At 40.8% G+C, this 25,119-nt stretch overlaps 1 protein-coding gene across 1 annotated transcript; it reads right to left on the bottom strand.

Annotated features, from left to right (window-relative positions):
• Nucleotides 1-2,305: 2,305 nt before the first annotated feature.
• LOC128890388 (UPF0602 protein C4orf47 homolog) lies at nucleotides 2,306-5,639 on the bottom strand. Its single transcript, XM_054148826.1, has 4 exons — nucleotides 5,591-5,639; nucleotides 5,335-5,525; nucleotides 4,781-5,048; nucleotides 2,306-2,709 (listed from the first exon to the last, which is right to left on the bottom strand). Exons 1-4 carry the CDS (start codon nucleotides 5,637-5,639, stop codon nucleotides 2,306-2,308), a joined length of 912 nt encoding a protein of 303 aa, XP_054004801.1.
• Between the last annotated feature and the right edge of the window lie 19,480 nt (nucleotides 5,640-25,119).

Genomic DNA, 25,119 nt, shown 5'->3' on the forward strand with positions numbered 1-25,119 from the left:
ATGCTCTCGTGGTTTTGCATCTGCGTGCACGATGCTTCCGCAAAGCACCTTCTCGGTTTACTGTGATGGAGCTTTCCCGGCTGAACGAGACTGCTCGGAAGATTTCACTGGATTCGTCGAAGTCGCATATCTTTCGATCCTCTTTGCTTTCGCCTATCTTTTTGCCGGCACGATCCTCTTTCCCGGAGAGGGAACGCTCGACTACGTCCCCCGTACGTGTGTTTGTCTGCGGGGTGGGTCGCGTGGGTGTCTCTGGTGCCGGTCCAAGACGCGACCGTTAGCGGTGGGGGTGTGTATCAGGGGGTGAGTCGGTGGAAGGTATCGCAATGCTTGGAATGTTTAATACCGGCGCAACGACACGGCACGGAGAAATGGCCGGCTTCAGCCACGGAATAAATCTCGCGGAATCATACCTACCTGCTGCCATTTCTTGTCTGTCAGCAGACTCCCACTTGAAAATTTTTCAGTGGCTTGGCGGAGAGAAAACGCTTATTGCGCTTCCGATACTGGGGCGCGCCGCTTTTTTCGAATCAGTCGACTTGTCTTCTTACAAACAGACACTGAATCTCTGCGAACATTCACGGGACCGGATGAGACGAACGCGAAATGTTGGATTCTACGATTCTTCATGAAATGCTCAAGAATTTAGGCACTCGATGTTACAGGATCGAACAAAGGGAACATTAATCCATTCGCTGCTAGACAAATTTAAAGCGTTTTGCTTTGGACGCCAAGATTTAATACTGATGTGTAACCTAGGTTAATATTTTGATAATAAAAAGTAATATTAAGAGTCTTCTTTGTTGCATATTTTAACAATGTCACACTGTGTTTGACGACTACAGGACTATCCATGTACTTATTTTTCCACCACCTTGTAAATTCACGCATCCTATCGAAATTCATATTCTTCCACACCTCACCTTTACAATTAATCAATGAAACCTGTAAATGCTTGACATGGCACTCAAATCGACGCGAAATACTAAACACGGTTATGAATACTTCTCCCATGATTTTACAGCTGTAAGCTTCAAAATCCACCTCCCGTAAAAACACAGTCTCCACGGGGATTGCGGGATGAACGCCCGAGGGATCAGAACAATTGGCGTCGCCGTTTTAACGACGTTGTTGCTGCTCCCCGAGATTTGGTCGTTTGTCGGTCGGGAAAATCGGCGGTTTTTCTCGGGACGAGCAAAACAGCCCGTTAATTACGCGGCCTTACTTGCCGCCAGTCAAATACAAATGACCTTAGCAGCGACGGCGAGCCTTTAAGTGACGCAACGACCCTGTCGTCCTGGTACGCGGTGTTTGCCAGAACCGTTTAATTGCGACCGCCAGGAGTGGACTCCACGGCACGGAACGTTCGTTAGAATTTCATTAGTAAGTTCGGACGCGGTGGAGTGATTCGCTTTGAAAGGGCAGTGTCCCACGCGTACACACGTACCATTGTATTTGTCGTGCGTCAGAGCGAGGCTTTTTCGACCCTTCGAAGTCGTCCTGTTACTGTGTATCCTGGTTCCCGCTAACGCGATCGCGCTGCACGGAGTGCATCAGCGAGGCAACATAAAAATTTCAACAGTGTTACCGTTGGATTGGAATAGGGAATCCTTTTGAGTCCTATCAGGTTAAGGGCTGCGTCAGACTGTTGAATGGTGAACCATTCAGGTTGCTATGTTTAATAAAATTGATGCTAAACTGATTGGACAAATAGATCACTGCTTAATAGTAACGCTTTTTAAATTATTAACTTTTTTAATCCGTGCTGAGAATATTGTGACATAAATGATGCACAGAATTGTTTTGTTTCGTTTTCCGTGGTTGCTTTTTGTAGCAGTTTTGCAGTCCATGCTGTGAATATTATAATTCTTCGATTTAGAGAGAGTAGAAATAGCTCTTATTGCTTCCTTTATCATTCATGTCCTTGCAATAATTAATTGAATCACTGTATAGTGGAACTCTACGAGACTTACACACTGGATTAGTAGTTTTTCTTACTTTCAGCGCATGAAACCTTCTTCTAGATTCATTAGTTTGAGTAGAACCGTGTCCTCTCCTAAACTTTTCATTATCAAACCATTAAATGTCACTTGTATTATCAATAAAAAAAAATTAGAAACTTGAACATCTGATAATGTACCTTTTCACCACCAGAAGATTCATCATCCCCCGCATGCAATAGCGTCAGGCAGACGTAGTTTTCCTAGTGCACGAAAGAAAGCCATACGTGTACAATATTTACTCGAGGAACGTCGTCTGGAAACGGGAGTAGAAAACGCAGGAAATATTCGAACGACAGAAATTCTTACTTCTTGCATTTCACCGTGCGCAAAGAATAAACTCGTGGTTGATAGTCCATATAATTCGTCGCGTTGCAGGATATCCTAGTAACGTGATTTACGATGCTATCGGTGTATTTCTTTCGCAGGGGCGGTCCACCGAGAATGAAGTGACCTTCCACCTTCGTCTCCTTCTCCGTATCCTTCTCGTAAGGATCACTCGAATACTCCGGAAATTTGTCGAAGCAGCCGGAATGGTTTCCGCCGGGTTTTTTGGGAAAGGGGACGTAAATTCGGCCAGATCCTATTATTTTCGGTTTTACCTCCACGGGACGTATGTAGGTGGGTCCTGGATCGTCGTCTTTGTACGGATGCGGCGGGAAATAATCCAGCGGCGCGCTGGCGTACAGAAATCGACCAACGGGTCTTACTGTCGCAGGAAAGAAGAACTGTTAGAGGTGGGTAGAAGGGTGGATGGGTGGAGCAGTTGGAAAATATTTGTGCTAGTCCTGTTAGTAGCATAATATTAATTGATGGATCAAAATTGCCATTGGCATTATTTTGTTCAAAAAGCGAAATGATATGGTACTTTGTGTACACGAGGACAGGGATGAAGTAACAATATAGAAAGTAACCTAAAACGATTGACCTATTAAAAATTGTGCATACATGAAGGAAGGATAAAACCAATGGAGAAAGTGAACTGTCAATTTATTCGTCCGCTTGGTGATTGTAAATATCAGAAATATTAGACTCAAACTACAGCTTTTTCTTAATTTACAAGAAATCCATGCAGGAATGACTCGAATTCGTGACCTATTACTAATGATCAAACAACCCGTGTATGATCTAGTGATCATAGAATTATTTTATTTATTTCAGACATTCGTCCAAGGAACGCCATTCTTCAGTGTTCATTCGACGCTCAGGATTGCACGGTAACCGTCGCGCTAATTAACACGTTTATCTCGCAGCGACCGAGCCACTAAAAACAACGAGTTTAAGGCAATTCCGCTGATTAAAGTCCGCCCTCCGGTTTCCCTGAAATCAGTCTCAAGTGAAGTTTGAAAATGCGCGAGCGGAAAAGAGGGAGGGGAAGGTTTAGAGGAACTGTCCGAGCGCAGTGAGGTTTCATTTCCTGCCTTCCTTACGACAAAAATGTAATTAGTTACGCTGGCTTCGGGGAGAAAACAAAATTCTACCGAAAAAGGGAAGCGCGGAACAGGGAAAGCGAGACTCCAATCTTCTTCCGCTTTGCGAGCCCCTGTTTATATTACCCTTTTTGCTCGGCAATATTGTCCGTCGTGTCTACCGCTCCCCAGAAAAGGGGTAATGAACAAAAAATAAGGAATAAGAAACGGAGCGCCACGGGGAGTACAAAAATTAGAACGTAACCGGCGGAGCTGGGTACAAGCGTGTGCCGTTATTATATGCATGCATCAGGTTCCCTAGCGGCCTGAGTATTCTCTCTCGTTTGCGAAAGTTTGCATATTTCTATCGTGTTTAGTTTTCATTATACGTTTAGCTTGTGTTTAATATCGTTCCGCTGATCAGGATTATTGTATCCTTCCTTCAAGATTTTACTTACTTTTGTAAGTCACCTTGCAACCTACATTTTTTCATCCCTATCGCTATGTACACTATATACATTATTTTAATTCATTTTCTACACAAACATGATAATGTCAATGCGAAATTATAATGTAATCCTAGATTATACACAAAACCTGAATTACTATGCCACTTTACTAAATAAATTAGCAAAGCTACGTAATGTAGTTACTAACAGCAGTAATGTAACATTAAAAACTACCTAAATATGACGAGAACCTGTTGGAATGTCTCGAATTGCTAATTGATATCCAAGTGTCACACGTTTCCGTGATTACATATTAATCGTGAATCTCCCAAGGGTACCTCTATGATTAATATTCAGCCCCTATATAGCAATCCCCTAACCCGCGGTATATCGAATGATTAGTATGTACTTGAGGGAATTTCCACAAACGTGGATACCATCGCCACGGATCCAAAGAATTATGTCAGATAATAACTTTAAAATATACATGCCGCTGCGCGCAATTAAATCCGCGACTGCCATGAAATTACTCTCCCGACGCAACAGGTACACTTGCATATAAGAGTATTCTTAACCTTAAAATGTACCATTTCGAACGAATGCACAACGTGTGGATGAAATATGACATCTTGCACTTGGATAAACTAAACTTAGAAAATCTCTTCTGAAAAAATATACAATTTTTTTAACGGAAGCACTATGACCTCTTTAAATTGAAGCACACTGTCCTACAAACCTGTTCAAATAAAACTAATGCAATAATCCAGAGTCTACAGATTCATTTATACAGTAATAGTATAGTAAATACACTTATATATGAATATGAATAACCCGAAGAAATAAATTCTGTATTATCTTTCCTAGGTGCACCACTCAGTCCAAAAGACATTTAACAAAATCTTTTCGTGGGATAAAGTATCACCTTTTTCTTTCACTACTGGATCATATGGATCGTGGGAGTATTCTGGAAAGGGATTGATGCAAATGTCCGCGTAGCCGGGTCCCCCGAGAGGATTAGGTCTGGTCATTGCGTTCGGCAATTCGGGTCCAGGCTTTTTTTCCGGCCTCTGCGCAGGGCTGAAGTAGACGACTTTCTCGAAACATCCATGATAATCACCTGGGGTTGCGTGTTTTTTCGCTGGCGAGGGTGGCAGCATGAGACCACCGATTTTCTTTCTGTCGCGTTCCAACTGCGAAACGAGGTATCAGGTTGGCACCTTCAGCATGTGAATTAAAAATGTGTTAATTACAAATGTATATGCTGCAAATGTATACGTTCTGCAAAAAGTATTTCTCTGAGAAATCAAAAGGAGAAACAATATTTAACCGAAAGAGAGTATTATTCATATTATACTATTTTATAATCATTCTCTTCAAGTTGTTTTAATATGTTTGTGTTAGTATTTTGATCCTGAAAACAAGAGGAAGCAATCGTATAATTTTCAATTAGATTTAATGAAGACCTCCTTTGATTACCCGTTTTTCAGCTTCTAATCGCCACGGTTCGTTCAGAGCTTCCCCGACGAAAATGCGAACGAATTTCTCCTCGAACAAGGGTGTCGGAGGTCCGGGGTGCATTTGACGCCCTTTTTCGATACCCTCGCGAAAGGTCACCGGAGTTCCATCGTATTTGTCGAAGGGCGCCGGGGATAAATCGTGAAAATACCCTTTGAAAATATGACAGAAGTATAAGAACGAAGCAAAAAACTTGATCAGTAGTTGTGTACTTTACCAACTCGATCGAGATCCGTTTTTCCAAATTGTTTACCCAGAGACTTCATCTCTGCGTTTCACAGTCACGCTTGTATATAAAACCTGTTAGATTTTCTCACCGAATAACCTGTAATTTTAATTCTTCTGATCAAACAATCGTTCGCCTTTACTGCGAGAGAGAGAGGAACCGTCTACTGTTTTCGAAAAGGGTGCAAACTTCAGATGCTACTTTAACGATGTCTCGTTAATTAATAATAATCTCGTTTACGCTGGTAGCGGTAATTTAATGTAGTTAAGCAGTAACTAATTTAAGGATGAAGCTGCTGAAGGCGAAACTTCAATTCCCAATGCTTAAGTCTCTCGGAGTTTTTAAAGTCATTAATTGGAAGACCTTCTGATTAACAAATTTTTTGATTTTTAAATGTTACAGTGAATTTAACTTCTAAATTTGTTTATAATATGAATCTCAGACATATATTTCAAAGTGTTAAAAGAAATAACAAAGAACTTGTTGAAGATTCCTGGAAAAGGAGAGTTCAAATTTAGTATCAGGATCTGCTCCAAATCTTTTCGAAGAGTACGAGCATTCAGTGTACTCACGCAAATGACGTATGTACGTAGATAAGCTCGCTGACTGGTCCACGCCATAAGTAAACCATACCATGCAAACCATCTTTGCAAACAGCGCGGTAATGAAATGTTCCCAGCCGCAACCGATAGAAGTCTGCCAATATCAACTAATTAGGAACAACTCATTACCGAATCCGGAGTCGTTAGAACGTTCTAGGTCGGCGAACACTTTCTTGCATCCCGAGTTGCCAACCGAATCACGAGGAATCCAAGGACGTTTCCTGGTGTTGACTTTGCAGGACGTGTAAGTCACCTGGAAATTTCGCCGCGTCTGAGAAAATTTGGTATCGCGTTAATGTACGTGAAAGGTTTCAAAAGTGGGTCGACCGCCGTGGAAGGCGGATTGCGCCGTGACAGTGAAAGGGCGACCAAAGTTTTCGGTTTCGAGTACTCTTATTAGGAAGTTCGTAACTTGTACGAGGTGGGTTTAACGGGAATAATTGTAGTTCGAGAGTTAAGAACTGCGACGAATTGTTTTAATAGTTGCGGGTAGGCACAGGAATGTCAGAGAAGAGATATCCTGACAGGTATTCTCTGTCTCTATTCATGTTGTTCTGGTTTTCAAGTATTTCTAATCCGTCACGAATTTACGAATTTTTATTAGAAGATTTATTAGAAATACTTAAAAATGACGTAAATGGAGATAGAAGATACCTAGCAAACCAGGAATGGCACAAAGTCCTCCCGGTTTTTTAATTGATCATAAAGTGGAAATCTTCCTATTCAAATACGAAATCGCAACCAAGACAAATACCACTTAATCCGAGTACATCCAAATGCAGTGTACACCGGTCGTATCTCTTCCTCGTTACACAAATTCGTAATGTGCAACCTCGGCACGCATTACCTTGAAACATTCACCCGTGAATAACACTGCTCCTGGCATCATGCCTCCCTCGTTACGCAGATTCTCCCGAAACTTAAAGTAATAACGCAAGCCGCCCCCGCGAGTCCTTGGCGCAGGTACTGGCTGCCCGTAATTTCCACCCGGAGTTTTACTTCGCGCGCTCTATTTCGCGCTTAACGCTGTAATTTCGCTACATCCGAATGCGCGTACGTACGTTACAACCCCCTACCTGTCCCCCTGGCCGCCGGTAGGTGCAAACATACCTCCTGTTTATCCGGCCATAGCTTTGCCATTACATACGTTTGCTCGGAACTTAACGCGGCAACCTTAGTTACGTCTGAAAGCACATCCACGTATGTGCATACTAGTAGACAGAGAGTGGACTGTAAACTCCGACGAAATCGGCGAGACGGGTTATCCCCCTTGGCGACGCAAGACGAATGGTTGAAGTGGGTTCTTCGTGCGCTATTATGGCATACGTGAATACAGTACCCCTTAAGATGCATTCTGAAAGATAAACAGAGAGGCACCGAGATTTCTGTTCGTGAAATTGTAATCAGCTACCGAGAGCACCAGGCAACGTTGTTTACTGCCCCGGACAGTTGTCCATCGTTGACTACGCGTGTTTGTGTCGAAGCTACCTTCGAATCTGTTGCGATACCTGCTAGGAAATAAGAATAGGTTTAATTAGAGGTATTGATTCATTTTTGAAAGAGTCTAAGCTAGGATGAAATAGTGTTTAAGCTCTAAAAGGATGAATTTATTTTTTATGTATTTCAAAAAATCTGTATCGCATTTAAATGATTGCATTAGTTCCAGGGTGAAAGGGTATCGCACGATAAAAACAACAATGTTTATTGTACAGTTTCAGTGCCGTTTCCGTGCCTTTGATTCGCGCCTTGTTGCGTTCATTATTTCGCTACGTTTCACAAAAGCCTTTGCACACAATTGATCGCAACCTGTTGTTTACAAAGTCGTACAACTTCAATACCTCTTTGAGCGCAGCAACATTTTTTTCATCTTGTGATCTACTCGATTTGAATCCAAAGAATCGATATGCTTTGATCGTGGCAGATCCAATCCAGATCTTGTAATAAAAGTGAATCTATTTACCATTGAAACATACATCTGATGGGAAAGTGTGTTCGGTGAACCATGGACAACAAATTTCACCAAAAATTGAATAAAAACGCAAAATGTAAACAAAAGTTCATAAAACGAATGAGGATTTATGAAATAAAGAAACGCTTGTAACACAAATAAAATCGTAGGTGTACGCAAACGGATGAAATGAAAAATCTCTGCTATGGACGAAAATTCTATATTTTTGTAAGCGAGGAGTATCGTTCGGCGGCTGTGGAAATTCCCTGTTACAACCTTGGCTACAAAAACGATTCCCTTGCAAACTTGTCGCTCTTGTCAAACTTTTGTGAACCGGGCGTTCGTTAGAGCGCAACAAGTACAGACGCAAATCAACATCTGTGGTAAAAATGTCGTCGAATCGCATCGCAATTTTGCCGCTAAGCGTAGCGCATAACGCGGTAAATTGCATGAAACGCGAACGATTAAATCTCGCGTCCCTGACCCAGTGAAACGCCACCAAGTTCGCGCGGCATCACCCCCGTGATAAAATTCACGGAAGCGTGGAACTCGATTTTCCGGAGTCCTCGTCGTTCCAATAAAACTCAACCTTCCCCATTTCCCATAACACTTGACTTTTATCCTCTTTTTATGCCTGCCAGCAGTTCCTCAGTCTCGTATCTTCCAGCCAGGTTTAAATCCAGGTGTATCCTGGAAAACAGCGAGCGGTTAATATTTTTTAAATATATTAGATATATCGGCGAAAGAGGGTGTTAAATATTATTTCTTTTATGGAGAGTTACTTTAAATAGCTTCGCGAATTCATTGTTATTTTGTGATCGTAGAAGTGATTTGAATATGGCTTTCATGGAGGAATATCCATTTTCTTGGGGGATGGTACCATGACACCATCTGCAAGGGCACTAAAAGGTGAAACCTCCCTAACGATAGGTCACCCAGTATAAATCCCAATAGTCACTGTATTCCAAGCTAGAATAACTCTTACTTTACATTAAATAACTCCTCATTAATAATGCCAATAGTTTCCTTAGCAAAGGTAGTCACTCGACCACAGTTAATGTTCGTTATCACACTGCAAGTTCTCGAAGGTCCAAAACGGTTGTTCAACCATGGATTCAACAGCGCGAACGATTGAATCTCGCCGTCCCTGACCTAGCCAAAGCTCCCTCGGCATCCCCCCGTGATAAAATTCACGGAAGCGTGGAACTCCATTTATCCGTGGTCCTCGGGGTCGCAATACAACTTTCCTTTTCAGCTTGGATTGTTCCCCGGCGAATCTTAGCGACGATCGGTATCTGGGATCGCCTTCGCCGCGGAATCGGGTTCGCCTCGTATCGGCAATTTTCTCCGGTCTATCTACCGCCATATTTTCATGGGATCGCACGCCAGCTCGCGAACCGGAGCGACAACGGCCGCGATAATAACTAAACTTTCGATTGCCGGAGCGAACCATTAAGATAAGACGGCAAAACGGAACGCCCGGCTTTAAGGGGACAAGACGGAGAGAGGTGTGCAGAGATAGAGAGAGAAGGAGAGGCGAAGCATCGAAGATCGGGAAAGAAGGTGTCGGAAAAAGGAAGTGGAACGAGACGGTCCTCCTGAAAGGAAGCCAAGACGGTGGCGGGGGTGTTAAAGGAGAAAAAAGATGAGACCCCAGGCGGAACTAGAATGGGATGCAGATATATATCTGGCTCCGAAGAGATCGATTAAGATTAAACGCCTAGTTGCTGGGCTTAAGTCAGGGCACAATGGAAAAGCTGCGATTGGGTTTCACGGATTGAAATCAAGAACGTGGCCGTTTAATTTGCAAATGGAAAGGGTCACGGGGCTGCACCCTCTCCCCCGATGCCCCGACCACCCCCACTGCTTCTGTCTTCGGGAGTGACACGTGAGTCGTTTGGCCGGGGAATATTCCCGCATCGATGGATTTCGGCCTCGTCGCCGGACCTCCAGGCCGGGCATTGTTATCAAAAGCCAAAGGAAACGAATTCCCCGGGACATCTTTGAGGAGACGAGGAGTCGGTTGATTACGATTGATGGAGGAAAACATCAGAGGAGAGGGACAGATTTGCACGTGAATCAGACCGCTTTGCGATGCTTTGGGGGGATCTGTGCGAAGGAGGATAAGTATTTCCTTTAACCTCGTCTGGTGATTTTTTTTCCTGTGATTTTCTTTACGAAAATAAAGATAGTTATTTCTTTTAAGCAATCTCTCGCGAATTAAATACATTAATTCATGTGTAGATACATGCATATACTTTTACTGAAAAAAAAATTGAAGAATTTTGTTTCTTAGATGGAGAAAAACAATTTTCACTGTATCATTTTTCCCCTCATACTTTGTGTCCCATTTTCTCCATCAATATCATTTATCTCTCTATAATAATCGATATGCCATCGAAAACGCCAAAAAGTGTTTTCCAATATCCCTAGGTAAACACCCGATGATCTAAAAGTTCGAAAGAATAAAAGGAAAAAATCTGGAAAAGATTGCCAATTACCCCGAATACGAAACAAACGAATCGATTATTCAAACATCAACCCGGCCGATTCGACCGCCTCGTGCGTTACGTTTAATTAAAATGTTGGAGCAACAGTTACGATGTGGTTCGCGGAAATTGCTTCTAAACACGCTTCGACGTACTGCGTGACGAATAATTTTTCACAACCGCCCCTAGGTCCGAGGGTAATTACCGTTTTCCTCCCTTTGTAAACGTCGCGACGGCGTCCGGTCCGATCGACTTGGCGATAAAACAGTTCCGGATTTATTAAAGCTATTATAACGCAATTAGCTCACTTTCAGCGCGGGGAACCGTCAAGCTGAACGAATGAAACGCCCGAAAATCATTCTTTTCCGTGCCTCGAAGACCCGCGGCGCGAGGGAGAGGGCAAAAAATGACTGAGAACTGGCGAGGGTTCGAGGAGATTAATGCGTTAACGAGAGTTTCAGGCCCCGTCCTCTTTATCTAGGTGCTGGCTACTCCGAGAGATAGGTAATTTAAAAATCCCGAACCAGGAGATACTGTTTTTCCCAACCCGAGCCATCCACCCCCATTTTTTATCCCTCTCCTCCTTAGCTCTCTCTCTCTCTCCGCTCGTTTCGGACTTATTACAGCGCTAGCTCCCATAATCCTCTCCGCGACCTGATTCTTCCTACATCAGCGAATATAGAATCTATTTTCGAGCGCAAAATGACGTTACGAGCGTTCCATTAATTGCACTTTGGAAATGGACCAATCTATTTTAATTATGATTCCCTTTTATTCAATCGTAATTATTCTTGTAATTTTCTTACCGTGGTCGAAATTGTTTTCTGTATTTTTTTCATGTTTAGCGAAGCTTTAGTTTCATACTCCTGACCACTTGTATCAAGTTTCGTGTCACCAAAGTTTTCGACATTAACTTAACAGCTTGGAATTTAAAATTATATATTGAAACTGTTTACTCACTTTACAACAGCTTCGCTGCATCCAGGAGAGTCGAGATAGTTGAGAACAGCCCTCAAGGATAATCTTCCTAAAAAATGTTGGTGAACAGTTGACACAAATTTCCCGACACAAAAACGTCTTTTCTTTTTACTTAACCTACGTTTTAGATTCGGGAATCCTCCTTCTTTAGAAATATAAACTATCAACAATCTCAGGTACTCGTACAAATCTGTTCCCACGATTTCCATAATCTACAAATTTTTGTGAGAATTTTCAGATCTTGGCACAAAAATTACATCGAACATGACCTGTACGATCGTAAAGATTCTTGAGATCATAAAGATCCTCTAGGTTTCATTCAGATCCTACATCATTTATTTTCCACATTTCACTGATTTTTATTCTTCCTCTGGTTCTTGCAAGGTTAAGCAACGGTCCAGAGACTTTCGAAGGACATCGTGGATCCGTTCCAGTCGCACGATCGAACGGAACTTTTACCGTCGCTGTAACAGTTTCTAAAAATGGCGAACCATTAAGACAACCCCGGGTCAGCGTTGCGAGTTCAATTTCTTTCAAAAGTGTATATCCCCTTATAAAATTACCTATTTGAGATTAACCGTGCCGAATTCTGACTACACCGCGGGCACTTTCTACGGGGGAATTTTCTTTAGTTACTTAAGCAACTCCCCTGGGTTTCTCGTGTAGCGATTTCCCTTAAGAACAGTTTCCTAAGAAAGCTTAAAGTTCCGTTGGGCACGGCGAGTTTAACCGGAACAAAAACATTTTCGTTCGTCGCGTGGCCTGGTCTAAACGGCCGAAACGACTTTAATCATAATACACTATCGCGGAGGTTGGTTTACGTGTGGCGTAGAAAAAAAAAATTTGTAGTCAGCGAAGTAATTAATTAAATGGATCTCGAGCGCGACGACGCCGACGCGTCTTTTCTCTTTCTTCGGGTGGCTGTATTTGTTGCGTCAACGACGAATACTGTGTTCGCGACCGGTGTGAATTTAATCTGCAAAGCTGCTACACTCGGAGAAAACCTTCGCCAAGAATGGAAACTGGGGCAGTGGCTGAGGAAGATTCGTTTCGAATGCAGACATCGCGAACGGCCTGTTATTATATTATATATTGTGCTATATAGGAGACGCAAGGAAAACAGGGAATCTTTGAATATGTTGACCCCTTCTATTCTCGGATTATTCGAGAAGGGAGAGAATATCTGGCGGTGTTAATATAGAAAAAATGGAGGAATTAATATAGTTCTAAGGATAAGAATAATGTAGGTATAGACGACAGTTACATTTTATTTTATAATTACGGATGTGTAGTCCTATAGTAGAAATGAAAGGATTCAAATGACATACATTTGGTAAGTCATGATGCATGAAGTCAAACTGTATGAAAAAGAATCTATCAGATGAATTACTACATATTACTACATACTGCATTGCCCTTTACAAAATGAAATGTGACTAGAAAAATGGTTGATTAAATTTTCGAATTCGCTTCCAATAATTTTCTGTCCCCCAAATACCATAAGCTACAGCTATTTCGCCCCTGAAATAAAAGGGAATAAATGGTTCACGATTAATGGATATTCGATAACGATCGAAACACCGTGACACGGGGCACTAAAGCGAATAACATTTGTTGAATATTTGCGACTTTGTGCCGGACAAAATACTTCCATATTAGCGTATTTACAATCAAACAAAACATCCGGCATGCGATACATGTTGCAAACTGTTTGATTGGGGACGCGTTGGAAAATATTTTGTCGCTTTGACCGTCTGTCGCCTGGTTGTGGATAGAATTCGAATCGAGTTTCACGATATCGATTTCGGGCGTAAGCCAAAGGTTGGTAAGCAGAAACAAGAAATTCGGGGAATTTGGGTGGAGGAATTCTAGAGCTATTTCAACTGGATACAAATTTCGCGAGTACAGTAATATGCGAATAATTCTACGTCTTATAAACAGGATGGCGATAGCTCTATATTATTGACATCAATAAATTTACCAAATTTCTATTACCGAAGTAGTGCTTAAATAAGCGAGGTTGATTTACTCAAGTTAACTAGGAGGGTTGAATAAAAAGAAAATATGCATATGTGTTTATCTTTTTATATGGATAGACGTCAGTATGTAAAGTGTTAAAAATGAATAGCATATGATGGATAAGAAATAATGAATTCAACAGTGCAACGAGTTTAGTAAATTAGGGAAGTAGTACTGGCATTAATGAAATATTTACGTCCACCCATTCGTTGCAATCAGGATTCATCTACTGTAAACAAAATAGTCAAGCGCTCCTTGTGCCAACAGGGTTGTACATCCATAAATCACCGATGTCATAATTCCACCAAGGCGTACCCTCGCGTTTCTCATCGCGAACGACTCGAAACAGTCAAGTTATTGCCCGTAAACGTTGCGAAGCGACCGTGAAAAAATTCTTGCGTGGACCGTAATCAAAACTTTCACACGTTGGCTCGGCGTAAAAGTTTTACGGCTCGTGCACTCGGAAACCGCGTTACGGTTGGACAAGAAACGGCCTCGATTAAATTTCTACGAACCGACCAATCGTGACATCCCGTTCGATGAGATAATGGCATCACTGTACCTCTGTTTCGTCGATCCAAAAGACGCCGTGACAATCAAAATCGTTCGGTCAGATTCCCTCGAACTTGAACCACCGGCGATCATGTCCACCGAGTACCCAGACAAACTAATCGCTGGAAAGGTCGTACAACAGGGAAGCTGCAACTTGAGAATCGTATGCACCCGGCTACCTATATTCTGCGAGTGGCACGCGTCCCAGGACCAATGGGAGAAGCCACAGAACTGCAGAATTATCGATGCCGCGGTGGCATTGCGGCGCTGTGTCCATTAATTCGACGTTAGCCTAAGGGGCTTTAAATAATTAATCCCGCGGCCCATCTGCCGCGATTAAGCGATGCGATTAAACCGACCCACGGGTTTACTTGACCGAAGATTGCGAACCTCCGGGCCACTGACTTTCTCTCTGGAGCTCCCTGGGTGGAGACGATATGGCGGACCAAGACTGTTTTTCAAAAAGCGGAGAATTTATTGACTTAAAGTCTCTAATAACTAAGGATTTGAGACAAGGAGAAAATTTCAATAGAGGCGAATAATATGTTTATTTTTGAGGACACGAATTTTTCATTCGAGAATTCGTATACTGACTATTAGAAAATTAGGTTACCCTGTTGATGTCAAAATAGGATTATAAAGGTCTATTTGTTGAATATTAAATGTATGAATGAGTTTCGTGTGTTGCTGCGAACAAATCAGCAGTTCAGAGTTGAATATTAATACTTTAAGTACGTTTTAATAATTCCATGTTAAATCGAAAAGTATGGGCGCGCTGTGAAAATGGCATTCAATTTTATACTTTGCAATATCGAAACGAGAATTAAACGATAATTCATGACTTCTGTTGTTGACTCGAGAGAAAAATTGAAAGCTACGCGGATTTCAAACACGACGAACTGGCAACACGTTGACAGCGCGATTGAGCACCAATTTAACGACGAAAAATGTTTAATAATTACCATCGGAACAGCGAAACGAAAAGTAATTAAAGTTTATACACATAATGGAACCAACACTTTCGATAAAGCAGCGCGCGAATCGCGTTTAAAATTCATTCGGAAGTTCTTCTGTTTGATTTGCATTCGTTTAGCGGAAGTTTGTCGGTTTCCTGATAATCAGCCAGATTCTTAATTTAAGTATAATGACAGCCATTAGCGTTGCATGACAACGCGTGATAGGTGATAGGATTCGCGTGGCAGTAATCGATACCGTGCAACACAAAGCGTGACACTGCGATAGTAATGGACATCGTGTAATACATTACTTTGGCAATATTGCATAATACGCCGCGACGACAATAATTAACAATTTATTATTCATATGCTGCGAAAATAAAATCGACATTGTGAAGAGTAAATTAAATCGCGACGAATGCTTCATATTAATAGCGAACAATGAAAACAATCTCTAATTATCTCTATTTAATCTTGTATTAAATGACGTACGAGTGCGATATTCAACATTTCGGAGAGAGGATCCCGTGTGCAACTAATATTATAGAAGTGGCAGGACAAAGAATCGAAATTGTCATAAAACATAATTAACATATAATTGGAGAACATAATAATGAAAGTTGTCGTCATAATGCCCAATCATGACAAATTTATTTCCCGATCAAATGCATGTTAATCGTGCTTTCATTATTATCTCTCTTTACATTAACCATGTTAAATAATAATTAACGTTCAGCCCGGGACGTAGCACGTCGATTGAAAGGCGAGTCATCGGTTATTGAACTACTTCATTTATTATTTCGTCGTTTTGTTCGGAATGGAGTACTCTCGCGCGATTCGAAGCATAAGTAATTTTACTGTGATACTAAATTATGACCTTTGAATTATTATTGTGTTGCAAACTAGCCGTGAAGAATTAAGATTCGAATCATTAATACTGTTTTCAGACGCACTTTAAGATTCATGAAATTTTTACACAATACTAATAACATGTTAGACTTTCTTTATTACTAAAAAAAGAAATAAAATAAAACGTTATAGGTTTAACAAAAAATAAATTTATATAAAGAAAATATTTGTACAAAAACTTTAATGAGTTACAGTTTCGAGCAGCGATACATCGCTCCTCGGCACTCAAAGGGTTAAGAATATTCCAGAATCTCCAAAGGTGTATAGGTAAATGGCCAGGAGGATCCGAGAAATTAGCGACAAGGCTTCCCGTGCACCTGTTAGGACCAATACGAACGCTTGATATGGGTGTCCCATTCAGGGTAAGCCAAATGTGTCAAGCTGTTTATGTACACACTGTTGGCAAACTAGGATAATCCATCGACGATTACAAGTTGAAGAAAATTATTAATTCCAAGAAGATAATTCGACAACGAAAAGCTTCGTTCAATCCTCAGCGAGACTCTGCTACCTGACAACTGCAGAATTCCAGAATGTCCAGAGGTGTTTAGGTAAATGGTCAGGAGGATCCGAGAAGTTAGCGACAAGGTGGCTTCCCGTGCACCTGTTAGGGCCGATATGGACGCTCGAGGGTGTCCCATTTGGGGTAGCCCAAGTGTCAACCTGTTTATGTACACGGTCTAGCGTCGCTATTGTTGGCAAATTGGCGGTGGATGGATCCGGCGACGATGACCGGGGTTTGATGAAATAATGGACGTTCTCTGTCGACGTGTTGACCAGCGCCGATTATATACACCCTAATAGTACATACACGGAGGGGTAGCGGGGCACGCAGGGACAGGCGGCATAGTGTCTACCGATACGTATACACACGGCTTTGTACGTGCATCCTTTACGTGGACACTGGCTCGCGTGTGCGCGTCGGATGCGAAATCGACTGCCCTTGCTGCAGTCTCGGCCTGCCTTGAATTCCGACGGAACCCTATTAAATGCATTCCTTGATCTCTTATCAAGGGGTCCACAGAATGATCCGTTCTGTATGCGAGTCGATTGGAATTGTTTCACCCTTTGATAGTTTATGAATGTTTAGAGGGCAAGTATCGAAGAATCTTGCTATCTTTTATTTCGTCATCTCAATGCTGAGTACTATTGGGAGCTGCGATGAGTAGCATGAGATGGGAGATTTTCATTTTTTTTTTTCGGTGTCTGCTAATAAATGACACTATATAAATGTCAAAATCTAAGACATTTATGTCTAAATCTTGACATGTACCGTCAAACATTTTTCCTGCAAATCTGGGGACACAATTAAACGCCTATAACGTGTTTCTTCCCAGCGTCGCTCTGCAGTTCGCACGATAATTGGATATTAATTTGTATGCCGTAGTTAATTGAATAATTACTGATTGTCGTTTCCAAGTAAATTGATGTTGACTTAATTAGTTTCAACCACAATATGGCAAGAATAATAATTTGGGATCTGTAATATTGGGGGAGTATCAACGAAGTATCGTATGGAGCGCGTGTACCATTTTCTATTCGCCATTGAAATTTTCTACCTGATTATTTATAAGCGAGTGCATAGAAAAGTCCTTTCGGTTGAGCTTCAGTTTCATGAAAATCTACGATTAGTATATCATGTGTCCATTAGACGATTAGTATCCTCGGTAACAGATCTCAGTTATCAGTATTTATTCTCCTTTTTCCTAAAATTTATTTTTCCTGGACTAATAGTGATTCGTCGCACACAAAACGAAATATGGCTCTGTCCACGCGTCTTCCTCTTTTTAATCCGCGGAACCTCACGCACCGCACGGTAATTTCTCACGCCCGCGTCAGTCTGTAACTATTCTCGCGTAACACACTTTTCATTGTGACAAACTTGTTGTTTCCTCGCGTCTCCCTCGGAGCGCATTTATTTTTGTCGAGACGTCTCTTTCCCGCGATTACGCTCGCGGGGAATAGCTTTCCGTCGCTACCACTCGGTGCCGCGCATTCACTCGATTTAATTAAACATAGCGAAATGTAATTTTCTAATTTGCTTGAAAACCACCTGTCTCGTCGCCTCCTCCCGCGATAACCACTCGCTTGGAACCTGACTTATAAAACTAAATAATTAACGTCGATGTATCTTCGAAGCAAAAAGAAAATGGGTATAGAGGTGTAACAAGATTTTATTGAGAACCCGTCGGGCCTCGCCTGGACCCCTTTTTGACCTAATCTGATTTATTTGAACCACAATCGCGACTGCAACCGCGTCAAAAGCAAAATATCACTTTCTGTTGGAATCAGTTCCCCGGGAAACCAACTCTTACCATTTCTCTCTACAGTTTTTTGTAAATTCAGACAGCGAAGTGGAGTCAGAATGATATATAGCGGACCACCCGCATACGTCCAGAGATTCCAGGCGCGACACAGTACCTCCGTGCCATCGCGATGGGAATTATGACCGAAAGGTACCTGCTCTGCCTTTTTGCTTCCACTGTATCGCAACAAAAAAAAAAAAAAAGACAGAAGAGCGGAAAGGGAAAATAGAGAAGTGGGGAAAAGTCTATTTGAACCGAAAATGTAGAACCAAGAACTGGGCAAAATAAAACAGAGGTGGAAAATGCATATGTTATCGTATAAAATCTAGAGTAAGCTGAATAATCAACGACATTACGAATTTACAATGGTTGATGGAAATACATTGTGGAAAGCTTGTGGAACGCGTGAAAGATAATCAATGTTATACTCGAATTGGCGCGCAGGCAATACGATATTAACATCATTTAATTAAAATAACTTTCCATTCTAATTACTTGGTAATACTTTTTAAATAACATACAACACTCTCGGCGCACTTAATTATATTAAAAGTACTGTCAATGTTTGCTTCTTTATAATACCTCGTAATTATAATTACTTTCTCGGGATTCCGTTAATGCATATCATATGAATTTAATTCAATCATTTCACTGCACTTCGTTACATTAAAAATGCCTCACTCCGGTTCATTATTGATTCAGAAATATGAAAATGAACTACGCGAGACATTTAGGAACACCAGCTTGGAAAAATTGGTTCGCTACATCTCTGAGACCGCTGAGTTCGTTTACATATCCAGAACGAAAGTACAATGTACCTTAGCAATTAACGATGTTAATAGAACTTGCTTCGTTACTGTAACCCGGTGAAAAACTATCGATTTCATTAGGCTGTATCCCTTCGGCGGCAAAGTAAAAAGTTTTAATTACTGTTCGGTGTGCACCTGAGAAACTTACTCCGTGTAATGTGGTCTACCCTGGGGACCCGAGGGGGTGTATTCTGTTCACGTAAAGTAGAACGGGGAACGAGTTGGTAATGGCCCCGGACACTCAAGGAATTATGAAGAAGGGAACGAAGCAAACGGTTCCTCCAACCAACTTTCAAACGTCCTCCGCGTTTTCGCGTCGCGGTTTTTACGCTGAGCGTTGTCTCGCCTCGCGGGACGAGTTCCACGTTCAAGACAGCGACGCTAATTAAGAAGCATTCCTTGGCTTTTGATCGCGTAATTTCCTTAGCCGCCACAGTGACCGTGGAAAATTAACTGGGCTTTTCAGCCACAGAATACGAATGTGTGGGGGACCTGGAGAATTCTTCAGGGTTGCCACGTGAACAAATTATGCTTTTGGTAACGAAATCGTTGGACGTTTCACTCAAACGACGTAACGTAATAATTCTAGCTGGTGGTTGCAGAGAGAGTACTTTTAGTAAAAATATAAAGAAAGGGACCAGGGAAATTCTTCAACATGAATTTTGAAAAGTACGAGGTCCAGAGTAATTTAACTCCAGGTGGGGTTGGAATTGGTAGCTCAGAGTTTAATAAAAAGGGATATAGACTAAGAGAACTTTTAAAATTAAGAGATTCAGATTAATTTGGATCCGGGTAGAGTTGGAATTGACAGTTTGCACTCTAAGGAAAAAGGATATTTATCAGGAGAATTTTTATGACTACCAGGTCCATATTAATTTGACTCCAGGTGAAGATGTAATTGGTAGCTCAGACTCTAAGGGAAGAGAATATTCATCTTCATAAAATTGAAAGCAACAGAAAATAAGAGCAGCAAGAACGACGGAGTCAAGCAAGCAGATGGAAATAAATAAGAAAAAGTAGACATGGGAATAGAGTTTGAAGCAACTGGAAAAAATGGTACAAAGTTGGAACAACAGTGCAGCCTGAGTAGGAAATACGGTATAGGAAATGAAGATTGCTGCTCGGATTCTCTACGTAACGATTGAAATACAGTTCAATCCTTCAGCAACGGCCATTAGCCTGATATACCGTTTTGTTTTCCGCTTCTAGGGCGGAGTGCTATTCAAAAGGTTGTTTCGAGAAAGCTGAAGCAACTTGTCCCGCTTCTTAGCCCGAGTGCGTCTTTTTTTCGAACATCTAATCATGTTTCCTTCAACAACATTTCCTCCTTCTCCAAGCGCATTCCACTTGATGCAACTACCTCCGTCCACTCCCTAGTTTCACTTCGTTTGCCACTCGAAAATTCTTGTCGATGGATCTTGCGAAGTATGTCTTCGAAAGTGCAAATATGTACTTCATAACCAGGTTATCGCGTGGCAATTGAAACGAACCAGTCGAGATAATTTATACGTTTAAGAGAAAACAGAGTTACGACGCGAATCTAAATAGACAACTCGAAGCTTTCCATTCACCGTGCGCGGAACAACACGTGTCAAGTTAATTTCTCAAATTTTGTCTCGCATAATTCGCGTATTAAGCATGTCGTTTAGACGAGTGGCCCTGTCGCCCGGTGTTTCTGTGCATTCGCCAAGTTCACACGATGTACACGGTAACTGAACGGTAACATAGCACGGCGCAGCTGCGATGAAATTTTAGTTATGCGCGGAAATGAACTGATTGTGAGATCCAAACCATGGTGTAACTGATTGAATAGAGCGGCCGTAGCAATGTGGAATCCGAGTAGATGCGAGCTACGGTAGAATTACGAACATAATTGGGATGTTTACGTGTTGGTAATGGAGACGAATTACTTGGAGCGTATTAATCGAAGGAAGCCGTTCGATGGTAATTTGATTCCAGCTGATGATTGTAATAAAATTGAAATCATAGATATAGAGTTATCGTTGCATCTTCGTATCGAAGCTCGATTTATACTAGATAGAAGATTTGTAAGGGATCAGTCGGATTAGAGAGGATAGTGGTTGATATTTGAAGAGATACGATTTGAAAGGCGAATAAAATTTAGGAGAAGGTACTTCTTTAAAGAAGATACCTCTTGGTTTATTTTTTAGAGTCTGAATGCTCGAAAGGTATCAGAAATAAATAGGAGACCGCAGGAAAGAGAGTTTCAAGATGCTCTTCATTCGACGCGATACGTTGGCATATAGCTCGAGGTATACCGGGGAATACAGTTGCTTATCGAGAACTGTCTGGTATGAGAATAACCGCGAGACTGTAAAAATCTCCTCAATTTCGGATTCACGTCGTCTTCCTTCGTTTTTTGGACGAAATTTCATATAGAAACTACCTCGGCTCGCGATGATACGACTATCGAGGAACGATATCTATTTTTTGGCGACTGTAGCGAAAGATGTTTTTGTCGGAACGTTAACATTCGATGCGGTGGGTGTATTAAAGCAATGGCGAACGATGAATTTTTATGCCGAGCATTGAAACGAAAATATAGATAACGTTGCTTGGAGGTGCGATGCTGAGTTGATACGGAAGATACAGATAAAAAACGTATTAGAAGATACCGTATCACAAAATACTAAAGAATCCAGTATTACTATTAATCGATAAGCTAATAAAGAAGCAAGTATTACAGGATCAATTTTAAATAAAAAATAATAAGTCGAGTATTAAATAATAATTTTAATCCTCGTTTGCAATCATTTCAATAAATACTGAAAATACGAAACTGTGGAATTAAATAGTTTACATTCTAGTTAAAAAAATTAATACTTTACCATCTACAAGTTTAGACAATACAGTTCAGTCCTAATAGTTATCTATAGTGCAGGCAGGGTACGCTGAAATAAAGTACACAACCGATTAAGTACTATGAATTTATTGTATTTACCTTCTTGAATCTTACAAATAGTGAACAGCGAATACCGACATTAAATGGATTTTCTATGTTTTTTTTCCCGTCTCTTCTCTGTTCTCCCTTCGAGTGGTATCCCCCCCCCCCTACAACAGGTTCGCACCTTAACCGCGTTAATGACATTAATAAGTACCAATAACTTACGGATGCTTATAGACGTGTCTTTTTTTTTTTTATTTACTTTATCGTTATCATGGATACATTACTATGGATGATGAGACGTGGTTAGCGATGAGCAAATATATCGAGCCGAAGACTTTACACGAATGTTCTTCGATTTTACATACAATGTACTCCGGTCGGGGTCAATTCGATCGAAGATCGAAATTGGTACCATCGACACTGCAAGCTCGAAACCCGAAGGCAATCAAATTTTCAAAATTATTAAACATTTGAACACTATTGTTAGGAAACTAAACGCAAAGTGGTTTGCAACAATTATTTACATCCTCCTGACTCAAAAATGTTTAAACTCAAGGAAGTCTATTTGCTTCTTCTCGGTAAAATGGCAACTCACCCCCAATTTAATCGATCTTCGATCGAACTGACGCGTCGCGTGTGACTTACTTTGTCTAACTTCAGAATACTTTTTTTCCTTTTAGTTTACTTTACTTTACTTTACTTTATTTTATTTTATATTATCATTTTTTTTTTTTTTTATCAAACGCGTTACGAATTACTCGTGTATTCGTACTCGAGGATACACGCGAGGACGCACACATACAAACGAATAACGCACACGCACACACGCAGAAAAAGATTCTTACTCGCAAAAACGTCGCGACGCCGAGCGTCGAATATTACGGAACGCGGCCGTGAAAATCTTGTCGTCCATGGTGCTGGTTCAATCGAATAGAAATGGAGAATCGTTCGAGGATACAAGTGACGCGACGTCGACTCGAGGAGGAGGTATTCCTTCCCCTTCGTCCACACCAACTATTTAATCGTGTGTCGTCGAGGAATTTCACGGAGAAGATTCGATTTCTCCGTCGAGTTCCACGCACATTTATCGTTTGTCGAGACAAGTAGAAAGAAGTTTAGAAATCTTTAATCATGTCAGAATAATAAATTAAGAAATGTAACGATTAAAGAACTCGAGAATTCAGAATTCTCAGAAAAATACATTGCAAACGATTTAAGGGTTCGTCTCTCTTCGATTCGCGCGTATAAATGTGCTTGAAATTCGACAGAAAGTTCGTTTCGCTTATTGGTAGAATGCCTAGTAAACGAACTGGGTTTATCGTATACTATATGATAATTATCTTATCATAGAAATCGTTGAGCTGTATTGTAATAATTACATCCCTCTGGTGGTGTCAAGTTTTTGGTCAAACATTCAGCGAATGTTTTCACGAAACAACGTTATTAGTTATTTTTGTTTAAAACATGACTTACATGAGTAATTCGAAAATTAAAAAAATATATTTCGTTAATTGCTGCGTCAATGTATTTTTTTACTCAATTAAGATGTTCTATTGTCTTCTTGTCCATGCATTGGTGTATTAGCACACATTTAAAGTAAATCAACTAAAAGTACACGAAAACAACAATTGAAATGTTTTTTTTAAATAAAAAAATTTTAATCAAATTTACTTACATACAACAATAATTATTGGCTTTTTCTTAATTCTCGCTGATTTTGTTCACTGAAATTCTAACCGCGTGCCTATAGAATTTGGAATTTTGTCAATTCTCGCGATCCGGATGGACGCAAAAAAAATTCAAGAGCCTCGCTCACGCTGACGCATACACTCGACGAAACAAACACGAAGAATCCACGCTGCAAATGTTCGATCAAACAGTGCAATGTAAACGCACGTTCAATTTTGCCTTTTCGGGCATTAGCACGCGGTGATTTTGAACGGCCCAGTTTGTAATGAAATTTCAACCACAATGAAGACAGGAAATTCTACATCGCAGAATTTCTACACTGTATTGGAAAAAAATAAAATATAACCGTAGGTAAATACATGGTGCAACCGTAAAGGAGTTGATAGATATTACGGATATAGACCCTTTGGTTTCTTGAAATCACTTATGAAATACTAATATTATTATAAAAATCTATTTAAGCTCCTATTATTCCCTAGGAATTTTTTTAAATGTTCTTCAAGATTGTCTTTGTCTTTATTCGATCACAAACCTTAATTTTTCGGAGATTATGAACGATACAATGTAGTATCGTTATTAAAGACTGAATAAAAATTAGAACTTGAATTACAAAGTAGTAGAATTAGAAGTAGAAGGAACCAAGTTATCCAAATATGTGTTCAATGTTTCAAAGTCTCCCCAAATTTCGTCCATCGTTACTACCCATTATGTAAGCAGCGAAGTCTCCCGCAAGAAAATTCTATTCCGCGTCTTTGATTTATGCATCCTCATTCAGCTACGTATTTTTCGTTAACCCGTATAATTTCCAAGATAGATTCCGTTTTCAATTCAAAATCTCTCCCTCTGACGTTGCCTAATTCAGCGAAATGCAAAATTCGCGTAGAGCACAATGAGAGCTTTATGTCCACCAAGAAGCGAGGTCTTGAAGCGACTTTAAGCCAGTCGTGACCTGATTATGGGAGCGCTGTGCATTAATGAACCGCGCATAGGCGTCTCGCTTGTAATTAACGAACCGTTTTACGTCAACAACGCATCCCCGAGAACGATAAACAACCCCCCTTCTGGTGTTCCAAACTCTAATGTCTATTTTGTAACTTTAATTAAAAGAATCAACAATTCATCGTTCTCATAACTAACAAGTACGTGTCAAATACTTAACAAAAATTGAATTTTTGAAACCCAGTAGTAAAGGCTCCAGACTTTACGCTTGTTCATTTCATTGAGATCGTGTGTGATTTCATTCGAAATTAAAAGATTGGAGATATTTTATAGTAATCAAATCTCGAAGCCTCTTATGGAAAACTTTGTGATTGTTTCAAGCGTGAAGTAGTCGTGGGAGGTCAGACTCGGTCCCA

Source organism: Hylaeus anthracinus, unplaced genomic scaffold (genome assembly GCF_026225885.1).
Source record: "Hylaeus anthracinus isolate JK02 unplaced genomic scaffold, UHH_iyHylAnth1.0_haploid 12000, whole genome shotgun sequence".
Lineage (NCBI taxonomy): Eukaryota > Metazoa > Arthropoda > Insecta > Hymenoptera > Colletidae > Hylaeus > Hylaeus anthracinus.